A 13,707-nucleotide genomic window follows, 5' to 3' on the forward strand; every position below is an offset into this window, starting at 1 on the left:
CAGGCAGGGTTGAGTGATATGTCAGAGAACCAACGATGGAGATTCGATGAGGGTGCACTATAATTCGTGAGGGTTACCACAGAGGAACGCTATTGCTGCTTTGAAACTGAATTTGGGGTTTGAGTGTGGTCTGATTTGTCCTGTTCTTGGAATTGAAAACTGTGGAGAAAAAGCAGACAAAGGTTGCAACACACGATGCGACCACACTAGCTGACGTGGACTGAAACTGCCAGCTGGATTCAACGGTCGTGTTCTTCAAGTTCCAGCCTTTTTTTTCCTTTTTTTTTTTTCTTTTGTTTTTGGTGGGTTCTTGTTCTTGGTTCCCGTAGTGGGCATGGGCTGCTTCGTTTCTGGCAAAGCGCGAGGCTTTTTTGGGCGTTGGGAAAACTTGTATTGAAATGGGAAACGGCCATTTATAAAGGGAGGCGTGACTTTTGGCCCCTTCCCATGCGAGATAATATTTGAATTTGTGTAAGGCTAAATTACAAAGAAAAAAAATTAACTGCACTTTGTCATTTGTTTACCTTGGATTTTAATATGCGAAAGAAAATGAAATTTTAAAAAAAAAATTATTTACATATATATTATGTGAATATTATTTTATGTTTACCAATCTTTTATTTATCTTTTAGTGGTTTTGTTTCTTTATTTTATTAAAAATATTGAAGCTATTTCTTTAAATAAAAAAGTTGTTTCTTTATCTTGTTAAAGTTACAAGTTACTTGTGAGATGTTACGTATTTTGACAACTATATATAGTTGTTTTTCTTCGTTTGAGATATCTAAGCATACTACAATTGGATATTCTCCTCCTCACACAAGAATCTTCTTTTTTTTTCTAGTTGTTCTTGTTTGTGTTGAAAGTAAGTGTCTAAAAGTTCTGTCAGATCTTAATAGTTTGAGATTGCTATTCTACTGGGGTTCCTACTGAGACGATCACTATAGTATATTAGCAACTTGCAGAACAGATATTTGTCTTCAGGTCAGCGCTATTGAAGCGTGCCTCAACTGTATTCATCAAGTTTTGGTGTTCATTGAGCTATAAAATTATATAATGGTTTGTAGCCAGTTACGTTGTAATTTGTTTACCAGTATTACACAGTTTACATATACAGTGTATATTTACCCAATAATCTGAAGATAAACAACCTAATGGCCGGAAACACTTCCACCAATGCTCCTTCGATGATGGAATCAACCATTGTCAAATCTCATGCTGAAAAATCAGAGAAGTTCAAGGGAGAAAACTTCAAAAGATGGCAATAGAAGATGATCTTCTACCTCATCACCCTGAATCTTGCTCACATTTTAAAGGAGGTATGTCCAACTACTCCACTAGAAGCAATCGTTCCTGAAACTGAAGCTGCCAAGTAGGCATGGATGTATTCAGACTTTTTATATCGTAACTAAATTCTGAGTTGCTTAGAGGACACCTTATATAATGTTTATTGCAATTCCTTTGATACTTCAAGGCAATTGTGGGAGGCATTAGACAAGAAGTACAAGAAGATACTGGTACTAAGAAATTCCTTGTTGGAAAATTCTTAGACTATAAAATGGTTGATACCATGTTGGTAGTCAATCAATTCGAAGAATTGCAAATTATTATTATCATTAGTGATTTGCAAAGTGAAGAATTGGTCCTTAATGAATCATTCCAAGTTGCTATTGTGATTGAGAAATTGCCTCCAACTTGGAGAGAATTCAAATGTTATCTCAAGCATAAGCCAAAGGAGTTATCCATAGATAATCTTACTGTGAAAATTCACCTTGAAGATGACAACAGAAAGGGAGACAAAGAGCCACAAAAAATTGAAATTAGTACACATATTGTTGAATCTTCAAGGTGTCATTCCCAAGAAGAACGAGTCAAAGACAAAGAACGTGAATCTTGGGCCAATGAATGACGCTAACAAGCGCATTCGTGGAATCTGCTGGGTTTGTGGAAGAGTGGTCATATAGTTGCAAACTGTAAACACAAGAAATGTCAAAGCTCCAACAACCAAGCCAACATTGTGGAAGATGACAATTCAATTGCTGTCATCTCTGAGGTAAAAAATGACCTCTAACATTAAAGGCTAGCGGATTGATATTGTGCTACTAGTCACGTTTGTGAGGACAAATCATTGTTCACCACCAATGAAAAGCTAGATGACTCTGATAAACTATATGTGGAAAATGCTTCAACAGCCTCAGTGGAAGGCAGATGAACTGTTCTATTTGTAAACAATATAATTTGTAAAATTCAAACATTCGTATTTATATGTGTCTGTTGCTAGATTCATTACCTCTACATCGAGAACTAATATCTCTCTCTAATGGGACATTTTTCTACATTTAGGATTAATATTTTCTAATTTTCTTAGATCATATATATTATAATCAGAATGCATAATACATGATATTCTAAGTAAAATTTTCGTATACATTATAATCAATTTTTCTATTATTCTTTTCTTTTTAAGCTTTTCATATATAGATTCATATTCTATGTAACCAAATCTAAACAAATTTCACATATTAAGGGTATTGAACAATCAATAATATTTAAATTAAGAAAAATAAAAAATAAAGTTAACCAATTTGAAATGATATCCAATTAAAATTGAAAAAAATTTATGAAAATAAATATAAGGCTTTTATAAAACCGAGGGTCTTGGGCGATAGCTTACTAGCTTATAGCTTAGGCCAGCCCTTATCAATACCTAACAAATGCTGAGCGGTGGCGGCAAACGTTGCCATGGAAATCGGTATGGATTTAATTTTAAACAAAGATAAGCGATGTCGTAGGATCATGAAAGGTGATCCATCTCTCGATTCGACCACTACGACAAGTTGGTAGAAATAGAGCAGTGAAATCTTTAGGACTATTCCGTATTTCTTCAATGTGTAGAAATCAAATCCTTTGTTCTTCATAAACAAATCCAACGAAGAAACACGTCCCATATCGCTAATGCGATCAAAATCTTTAAACTCCCAAGTCATCACTACATTTCCCTTCTGATCAGCGAGTGTGAGACTAAGTTGGAGTAGGTTCAATCGGTTCACATTTAATCGAAGACAATTATAGAATTCTTCTTCTGAAACGCCTTTCAAAATATACTAGAGAAATCCTGGTTCATCAATCGAGGTCACACGCATAAAAACTTCTTTAACCTAAACTTAAAAAACAGTTTCAATTATCCAATATCTGGAAACTCTATATCAATAGCGACTACTGGAAACTTTGAAAGATATTCATTTACCGGCTCTACTTTTTCGTGGAGATTGTGAGACCAAACCTCTCGATTATGGCGGATGGATCTTGGAGCTACCGGTGACTTTCTGATCGTCGTCTTCTCCATTCTTTCCAGTGATTTCTTTCCATTGCTTTGATCTAGAATTTTTCGTTTATTTTCTCCATAACTTCTCTTGATTTCTTCACATTTTGATTCTTCGATCACCTTGAAAATGGCTTCTTATTTGGTGCTTCGACTTCTTATATGATGCTTCTCTATAATATCTTGCCCCAAAAAAAATTCCACCATTATCTTCTCATTTGATTTCTTTAAATGTTAGTTTGATTTTTGAAATGTCGAACGTGGTTTAATCTTTTTTTCTTCTTTTATAATTTGAATTTCAATGACGTCATGTAGATATAATTACATAAAGAAAATATTATTTTGTCCAATATTAGTTAAAAACAAAATTCTGTATTGTTTTTTCTTTCATCTTAATCGTCATCTTATCTTCTTCCTAAAAAAAGAGAGAAAAATAATAATCTTCTTAACTTTTAGGAGTGGGGAAATGAATACTACATTGAAAGATTTTTCGAGAAATCAGTAGGTTTGTTTGAAGCAATGCTTTGAATTTGGGACCACATCCTATGTTCAAACATTCAACTCACAAAATAACGATTTTTTTTTTATATTTTCATTTTCAAAATTGAAGAAAATATCTATCGCCTTCAATTTGCAAAATTGTGAATTTTTATATATTATTCATTTTTAAAATCGTAAAAATGTTAAAATACTATTTGTCATTGTATACTTTCAAAATGCTTGTTTGGTCCATGTACTTTCAACTTTGGTTCATTTTAGTCATTATATTTTCAAAATCATTTTATACTTTCAAAATCGTTTTGGTCCCCGTGATTTTAAAAAGGGGTCATTTTAGTCCCTTAATCTTATTTTTAATATCATTTTTTCTATCATAATTTCAATATGACACTACACTCAACATATTTCTTAAAATGAAACAATTACTTTATACTAAAGGGTTTTCGTTATATGTAAAATTTATGTTAAAATTTTGCGAATAGGACTAGAATGATCACTTTTCAAAGTACATGGATCAAAATGAAAATTTTGAAAGTACAAGGACTAAAATGAACTAAAATTAAAACGTATAGAGACTAAAATGAATATTTAAAAAATATAGGGACTAAAGTGAACTAAGGCTAAAATTACAAGGACTAAAGTCTAAAATAGTATTTTAACCATTAAAAAAATATCTCATCTCGTGTTCGAGTCTTCAACTTGCAAAATGGTGATTTTTAATATATTAATTACGTAGGTATAAGATCATAATTTTTAATATTTATTTTTCAATTTTTTTAGCATTTATCCTAAAAAACTAATATCATAACCAATGATTTATTATAGTTTAGTTTTTAAAATTTACTTAATTTGACCATTTATAGTAAATGCATCTAAAATTATGTTTTGAGAGGAAAAAAATAGTTTTTACCATAAACTTTCAATTTCATTAAATTCAACCTTAAACTTAAATGAGCCTCGCAATTTTTACCTCATATTCAATTTTCACTTATTCACTCATTAGTTAAAAAAAAACAATATAGAAAACTCCAAAAAGACTCACTTATGTAATAAAAATCAATTAAGTTTGGTTGATGTACAAATCAATCGTTAAATAACTTTGCAAAAACTTACCAATTAAAAATATAAATACTATCAATAAAAAAATATGTTTTATAATTCATTTCAACACATATGAAAATACTTTTTCCAACAAATTTTCAGAAAAAAATCTATACAAGGATGAAGCTTGCAACATCTTTTAAAAATTTAACATGAAAATTGCAACACTTTTAAAGTTTAAAATCAAGGTGTAATTTGATAAAATTGAAAGTTTAGGCTAAAAATTGAAAGTTTAGAAAATTGATACACATTACTAAGTTCAATGATACTTTTCCATTATATTTATATGAATTTGTGCCGACCACCGACCATAACATAAGATTCTAAATTCGCCGCTAGTTGGCAAGAATTTACATAAATAGCATAAAATACGTTTGTATTTTCAAATGTGGAAGAAAGTTGTAAATTTTATAGCAATAACACAGTCAAAAAATCAAATTCAAACTCAAACTCAAATGTAATATATATATTATTTATCGAGTTCATGAAATGTAAAATATACTCAGAAAAGTTAAATTTATATAATATTTGAATAAAAATGAAAAGTTGTGACATTTTTAAATATACAATATGATGAGTAAAATTTATGTATTTTCGTAAATAACATAAAATAAATAGATATTTTCTAATAGAATAGAAAACTATACAAAAACAAAAAATCACAATATAAATCTACCTTATATTCAAATGTAATATAAAACACGCAGAGAGAGAAGAAGAAAGAAAAGTGTATGCTATATTTGTAATAAAAAAAAAATCTAACCATTTTTAGAACACACTACATTCAATTTAGTGAAATTTCTTTTTTCTATTCATGTAATAGATAATACAAACAACATCATTTCATTCTATATAAAATCAATTTAACCACTAGTTAAATAATAAATATTAATTTACAAATAATCAATGTACTTGCATAGTTGCATGTGATAAAATTTGTAGAAAGATCATTGTTTGGAGAAGGAAATGGTAAAAGGAATCAAAGTATAGGTCTAACTTAATTATGACATTTCTAAGATAACATTGCATTCTAATATACTCGACCATCTTTATGTTACCAACTATTGATCAAAACATAAGAACTCATCCTATATATTTAACAAATAATAATTAGATTTAGACGTAAAAAAATTATTTTAAACTATGCTCAAAATGGAATGTTGAAAACTGATCTTTCCTATTGTTGAATGAGAAATTTCAACTAATTATTAAATATCATGTCACAGATTTAAAATTATATTTAGGACCAATCACAAATTTACACGTGTCCTAAATTAATTTTAAAATCGGCGAATCAAATTGTGCTACGTGTCTCTCTTATGGTCGTCCGATGAAATCAACTAATTGGATAAAAACCCATGAAGAAACTAGGCCCAAACCCATGACTCATATAAGACCTACCGTGACGCTATAAATAGAGGGGCATTTGGGACATTCAGAAGGAGCCAGAAGAATTGTAGCCATCAGAGTGTTTAGAGTCATCCACAAGCTACAAGCTGAAGGACTTCAGCAAGTTGCAAATTCGAAGAACAAGTCGAAAAACTTCAACAAGCTGTAAAGTAGAAGAACTTTACAAGCTGCAAAGTCGAAGGACTTCACAAGTTGCAAGCCGAAGAACTTCAACAAACTTCAAAACCAAAGAACTTCACAAGCTGGAAAACTGAAGAACTGCACAAGATACAAGTCGAAGAACTTCAACAAGCTATAAAGCCGAAGAACTTCAGGAGCGCAAAACCGAAGACTTCAAAGATCCTTCGTCAAGCAAGAAGCTGAAGGCATCAACTATTGATTCAAGAACAAGCTCACCTTGAATTAAAGTTTACATTTGAGAGAATTAGTCAGATACATTAGAGATTGTAAAACTCACATACATAAATACAAATACAAGTTCATTAACTTGAATTTCGCTTCGTTGAATTTCTCGTCGAACACCTATAAGAATTAAAATAGCTTAAAAGAGAGAAATATAAGATATCTCACATCCTAAGATATCTTACCATATTCATATTATATCATCAATTCAAGCATGAGAATCTAAATGGTCATGAAATGAATCTCTTGAATTCCCTCCAAATAAATGACCTCTTTGTAAAGAAAAGAGTATAAACTTATTGACAAAATAAAATCTTTGGTCACAAGGGATCAGTAGATGAACTCAAACATCCCGACTATGCCGGCATGACCTTTGCACCCTCATCATCTACCCTTGTACTAATGAATTACAAGAATTTCAATGTCGGTAAATAATATGCAACGTAAATAAAGAAAAATTAAAAGTAGAAACTCAACCAACTATAACTGAATGACTCTTTAACCTATTAGACTGCATATCAACATGGAGAACTTCGGTGGCAGTGACCAAGCTAAGGTGTTCACACTTGGTGAAGAGTTGCATCCCTTCAAGTTTGAAAAGACATATTGTCATCCAAGAAACTTTATGAATCTAAAAATCCAGATTCATCCACATATTTAATGTATTATGTATTTTTCAAATCCATATATTTGCATTTAAAAGGGTTCATAAATGAATTGGCTGTATTTTGACTATTTAGCCAAAATGTTGTGTCTTTTCATTGTGTCTTTTCAATTACTATAAATAGGGATGTACATTTGCTTTTCAAATACAACATTTGATGAATGAAATTTCAGATTGAGTTTAGTCTTTCTCAAGCTTTAAGCTTTCTTTGTATTCTTGTGTTTAGAATGCATGTTTAGAACTTTCAATCTAGTTTGATCAACTTTCTTGTGGAGAGTTCGAAATCTTGAAGATAGGAACAATTTCTCTTTTCTTTTTGATCTTTGATTATCTTACCAAGCATAAATCTGTTTAACTTTTTTGGGGTTGGTTTATCGTATTGTTATTGAGGTTATTCTTATTGTTGTTGTGGGGGTTCACCTTGAATAAGAGAGTTCTCGAGCATAATTGAGATAGTTCTTTTATCATTAATGATATAGAATTGAGTAATCATGGAGGGCACGAGGAAAGTCTATAGGATTGGCAAGCTCAAATCAGCCCAAATGAAACTTATGCTCGAAATCAATTGAGATCAACCCAAGCTCAACCCAATAATCATGAGCCAATCATTATGCCACAAGGTCCAATCACAAGAGCTAGAGCTAAGAGACTACAAGAGGGTTGAATGGTCACTTCCAAGCTAAGGTGTTCACACTTGGTGAAGAGTTGCATCCCTTCAAGATTGAAAAGGCACATTGTCATCCAATAAACTTCATGAATCTAAAAATCTAGATTCATCCACATATTTAATATCTTATATTTTTTTCAAATCCATATATCTGCATTTAAAAGGGTATGAATGGATTTGAAGGGGTGGTGGTTGTATTTGGATTATTTAGGCCAATGGTTATGTCTTTTCATTGTGTCTTTCCAATAACTATAAATATGGATGTATGTTTGCTTTTCAAACACAACATTTGATGAATGAAATTTCAAATTGAATTTAATCTCTCTTAAGCTTTAAGCTTTCTTTATATTCTTGTGTTTAGAATGCATGTTTAGAATTTTCAATCTAGTTTGATCAATTAGATTGTGGAGAGTTCGAAATCTTGGAGATATGAACAAGTTCTCTTTTCTTCTTGATCTTTGATCATCTTACCAAACATAAATCTGTTTAACTTTCTTGAGGTTGGTTTATAGTCTTGTTATTGGGGTTATTCTTATTATCATTGTGGAGGTTCACCTTGAATAAGGGAGTACTCAACCATAATTGAGATAGTTCCTTTATCATTTTGTAGCAGAGCTTTGGCTCTAAACAGATTATATCTTATTTGTTTTTCTTTGTTCTTCATCTTTCTTTCTTTCTTCATCCAATCGTTACATCTAATTTCATCTCACTTGACTCTTCATCCTCTCATATTTGATTCATCTTTTATCATACTTGCTGGAAAAAAAAGGTTTGTTTTCAAGGAAAAAAGTAACTCTTCATCTTTTTTTGATTCACACCATTTAACTCATATATCTTTTTTTTTCCATTCCATTTTGCTTACTAGAAAATGTTTCTGTATTTGTTTCCAAAATTTTAGATTTTGTGACTTTTCACATTCTATGCTATATTGAAGTGTTATTGCATGATTTTCATAAGAATACTATAAGAATTGCTAAGTTTGAGACATTAGAAGTCACAATGTTTCACCAAAGGCGAAGACGTCATAAGAATCACATTAGTGATGACGTTTTAGAAGGCTATGAGAGATAATTTTGCTAAAATGCGCAAATCCTTGAAGTACATTTCCAAGTTAAATCCAGAATTAAAATCGAGAGACGAAGCCAAGAAGAGACAAGCTACACAATTTGTTCAAAGAGAGGAAGATTTCCCTAAGCTTCAAAAGGATGACAAATCAATTCAAAATGAGATAGAGCACCCAAATCTCGAGGAAGAGATGAAAGTCGAGATTGTTAAGTATGCCCAAGAGGATGACAGATCAATCTAATATGAGAGAGAACATTCAAATCTCCAAAAGGATGATTCGGACAATGTTTAGGTCGTTATGTATGATGCGAAAGAGGAAGATTGTTCAAATGATGAGGTTGTTTTGTGTGACGAGGAGACCAACAAAGGTTGTAAGGAGTTATGCTTTGAAAAAGAGGTTGAGACAAAAGCAGCAAAAACAAACAAGGAGGGTGAAAAAAAGTGAAAAACAAGAGAAAAGTGTTGATGAGAAAAAAAGTCCGATTATGAGAGTTTCTGAAGCTAGTATACAAAACGAAGTTGCTTTCTAACGGGTGTACTTAAACCAAGTATACAAGTATTTTCTTCTGAATTTTGTAGGAGGTTAAACTACTTATTGAAAAGCAAAAGTCAAGAGTTACTTCTAACATGAGCCAATGTCGTTTACATGGGATGTTTGAGTCCAAGAGGCTATATCAAAAGCATCATCCCAACTTCACTTCTTACCACATCCAAGACCAAAAATCTCAAGCGGAGAGAGATCCAAGTAATGCAGACCGTGGAATGCACACGACTTCAAATCTGCCATGTAAGGAGATCCTTTAGATTCAAGGACGAATCTTTTCGAAGAAGGGGAAAATGATATAGAATTGAGTAATCATAGAGGGCACGAGGAAAGTCTACAAGAGGAGCAACCTCAAATCAGCTCAAATGAAGATTTTGCTTAAAGTCAACCCAATCATGAGCCAATCATTATACCACAAGGTCCAATCACAATAGCTAGAACTAAAAGACTACAAAAATGGTTTAATGGTCACTTCTGAGTTAAGGTGTTCACACTTGGTGAATAGTTGCATCCCTACAAGCTTGAAAAGACATCTTGTCATCCAAGAAACTTCATGAATCTAAAAATCCAGATTCGTCCACGTACTTAATGTATTATGTATTTTTCAAATCCATATATTTGCATTTAAAAGGGTTCATGAATGGATTTGAAGGGGTGGTGGCTGTATTTGGACTATTTAGGCCAAGTGTTGTGTCTTTTCATTGTGTCTTTACAATAACTATAAATAGGGATGTACTTTTGCTTTTCAAACACAACATTTGATGAATGAAATTTCAAATTAAGTTTAATCTCATTCAAGATTTAAGATTTCTTTGTATTCTTGTGTTTAGAATACATGTTTATAATTTTCAATCTAGTTTGATCAATTAGATTGTGGAGAGTTCGAAATCTTGGAGATAGAAACAAGTTCTCTTTTTTTCTTGATCTTTGATCATCTTACCAAACATAAATCTATTTAACTTTCTTGGGGTTGGTTTATCGTCTTGTTATTGGGGTTATTCTTATTATCGTTGTAGGGGTTCACCTTGAATAAGGGAGTCTTCAACCCCTTTATCATTTGGTATCAGAGCTTTTGCTCTAAACAAATTATATCTTATTTGCTTTTCTTTGTTCTTCATCTTTCTTTCTTTCTTCATCCAATCGTTACATCTAATTTCATCTCGCTTGACTCTTCATCTTCTCATATTTGGTTCATCTTTTATCATACTTGCTGGAAAAAAATATTTTGTTTTCAAGGGAAAAAAACTGACTCTTCATCTTCTTTTGATTCACACCATTTCACTCATTATCTTTTTTCTTTCCATTCCATTTTGCTTATTATAAAATGTTTCTGTATTTATTTCCTAAATTTTAGATTTTGTGACTTTTCATATTCTATGCTATATTGAAGTGTTATTGTATGATTTTCATAAGAATACTACAAGAATTGCTAAGTTTGAGACATTAGAAGTCAAAATGTTTCACCAAAGGCGAAGACGTCATAAGAATCACATTAGTGAGGACACGTTTTGGAAGTATATGAGAGATAATTTTGCTGAAATGCACAAATCCATGAAGTACATTTCCAAGTTAAATCAAGAATTAAAATCGAGAGACCAAGCCAAGAAGAGACAAGCTACACAATTCATTCAAAGAGAGGAAGATTTCCCTAAGCTTCAAAAGGATGACAAATCAATTCAAAATGAGAGAGAGCATCCAAATCTCGAGGAAGAGATGAAAGTCGAGATTTTTAAGTATGCCCAAAAGGATGACAGATCAATCTAATATGAGAGAGAACATCCAAATCTCCAAAAGGGTGATTCAGACAATGTTGAGGTCGTTATGTATGATGCGAAAGAGGAAGATTTTTCAAATGATGAGGTTGTTATGTGTGAGGAGAAGACCACCGAAGATTGTAAGAAGTTATGCTCTGAAAAAGCGGTTGAGACAAAAGCAGCAAAAACAAATGAGGAGGGTGAAAAAAGTGAGAAACAAGAGAAAAGTGTTGATGAGAAAAAAAGGTCCGGTTATGAGAGTTTTCGAAGCTAGTATTATTTTGTTTTCAAAACGACATATACAGGAGCTTGTAAAAGAACGAAGTTGCTTTCTAACAGGTGCACTTAAACTAAGTATACCAAGATTTTCTTTTGAATCGTAGGAGGTTAAATTGCTTATTGAAAAGCAAAAGTCAAGAGTTGCTTCTAACATGAGCCAATGTCGTTTACATGGGACGTATGAGTCCAAGAGGCTATATCAGAAGCATCATCCCAACTTCACTTCCTACCACATCCAACACAAAAAATCCCAAGCGGAGGGAGATCCAAGTAGTGCAAGACCGTGGAATACACACGACTTCAAATTTGCCATGCAAGGAGATCCTTTAGGTTCGAGGATGAATCTTTTCGTAGAAGGGGAGAATAATATAGAATTGAGTAATCATGGAGGGCACGAGGAAAGTTTACAAGAGGAGCAAGCTCAAATAAAGCTTATGCTCAAAGTCAACCCAATCATGAGCCAATCATTATGCCACAAGGTCCAATCACAAGAGCTAGAGCTAAAAGACTACAAGAAGGGTTGAATGGTCACTTCCAAGCTAAGGTGTTCACACTTGGTGAAAAGTTGCATCCCTTCATGCTTGAAAAGACATCTTATCAGCCAAGAAACTTCATGAATCTAAAAATCTAGATTCATCCACATATTTAATGTATTATGATTTTCAAATCCATATATTTGCATTTAAAAGGGTTCATGAATGGATTTGAAGGGGTGGTGGTTGTATTTGAAATATTTAGGTCAAGTGTTGTGTCTTTTCATTGTGTCTTTCCAATAAATATAAATAGGGATATACTTTTGCTTTTCAAACACAACATTTGATTAATGAAATTTCAGATTGAGTTCAACCTCTCTCAAGCTTTAAGCTTTCTTTGTATTCTTGTGTTTATAATGCATGTTTAGAACTTTCAATCTAGTTTGATCAATTAGGTTGTGGAGAGTTCGAAATCTTTAAGATAGAAACAAGTTCTCTTTTCTTTTTTATCTTTGATCATCTTACCAAGGATAAATCTGTTTAACTTTCTTGGGGTTGGTTTATCGTCTTGTTATTGGGGTTATTCATATTATCATTGTGGGGGTTCACCTTGAATAAGGGAGTCCTTAGGCATAATTGAGATAGTTGCTTTATCAGGAGGAGTCGTGGCGGACGGATTGATGATCTTCAGGATTGACCAAAAAGCCTTAATCCGATGAGGCAAGCTGTAGAGAAACCCTTCACACTGCTCTAGTGGAAGCTTGAACATTTGCTTCATCTTGGTGTATATTGAAGCTGTGAGTAAACTATCGAAACCGGCAAAATGTGCAGTACCTATTCGCTTCACGTCGAGTAGCTTGGCAAATTTTTTTAATGCTAGGTTGCCGTCGAGCAATCCATCACAGTAGCGAGCCATATGCTTCAAATTGCTGATAGCACCTATCAAATATGTATAAAACATTAAATTTACTGTAACACCTCAATTTAAGCTTTTGAATTCATTAGTGATTTATTAGTACCTAATAGATGTTGAGCGGTGGCGGCAAACGTTGCCATAAAAATGGGTATGAATTTGATTTTGAGCCGTTTGAGGAGATAAGCAATTTCATAGAAGCCATGAAAGGTGATCAATCTCTCGATTCTACCACTATGACAAATGGGTAGAAACAGAGTGGTGAAATTCTCTGGAACTATTCCGTCTTTCTTCAATTTGTAGAAATCAAATCCGTTGTTCTTTAGAAACAAATCCAGCAAAGAAATGCCTTTCATATCGCTAATGTGATCAAAATCTCTAAAATTAAACTCTAAAGTCATTGCTACATTTTCCTTCTGATCGACGAGTGTGAGACCGAGTTGGAGTATGTTTAATCGTTGAATCGGAGATAATCGTAGAATTTTTCTTCCGAAATACCTTTTGAAGTATACCAAAGAAATCCTGGTTCATCGATCGAGCTCACGAGGGTAAAAACCTTTTTCAACTAAACGTAAAGAACAATTTCTATTAGTCATCTAGCAACCAGCCAATATCGAT

The 13,707-nt window shown here is 32.5% G+C and overlaps 1 protein-coding gene across 1 annotated transcript; it reads right to left on the reverse strand.

The window, feature by feature from the left end:
* Window positions 1-12,768: 12,768 nt before the first annotated feature.
* On the reverse strand, window positions 12,769-13,490 carry LOC111021342 (putative CCR4-associated factor 1 homolog 6). The gene is made up of 2 exons (XM_022298263.2): window positions 13,196-13,490; window positions 12,769-13,115 (listed from the first exon to the last, which is right to left on the reverse strand). Exons 1-2 carry the CDS (start codon window positions 13,488-13,490, stop codon window positions 12,769-12,771), a joined length of 642 nt encoding a protein of 213 aa, XP_022153955.2.
* Between the last annotated feature and the right edge of the window lie 217 nt (window positions 13,491-13,707).

Source organism: Momordica charantia (assembly GCF_013281855.1).
Source record: "Momordica charantia cultivar OHB3-1 chromosome 9 unlocalized genomic scaffold, Mcharantia_2.0 BLBB01000009.1, whole genome shotgun sequence".
Taxonomy (NCBI): domain Eukaryota; kingdom Viridiplantae; phylum Streptophyta; class Magnoliopsida; order Cucurbitales; family Cucurbitaceae; genus Momordica; species Momordica charantia.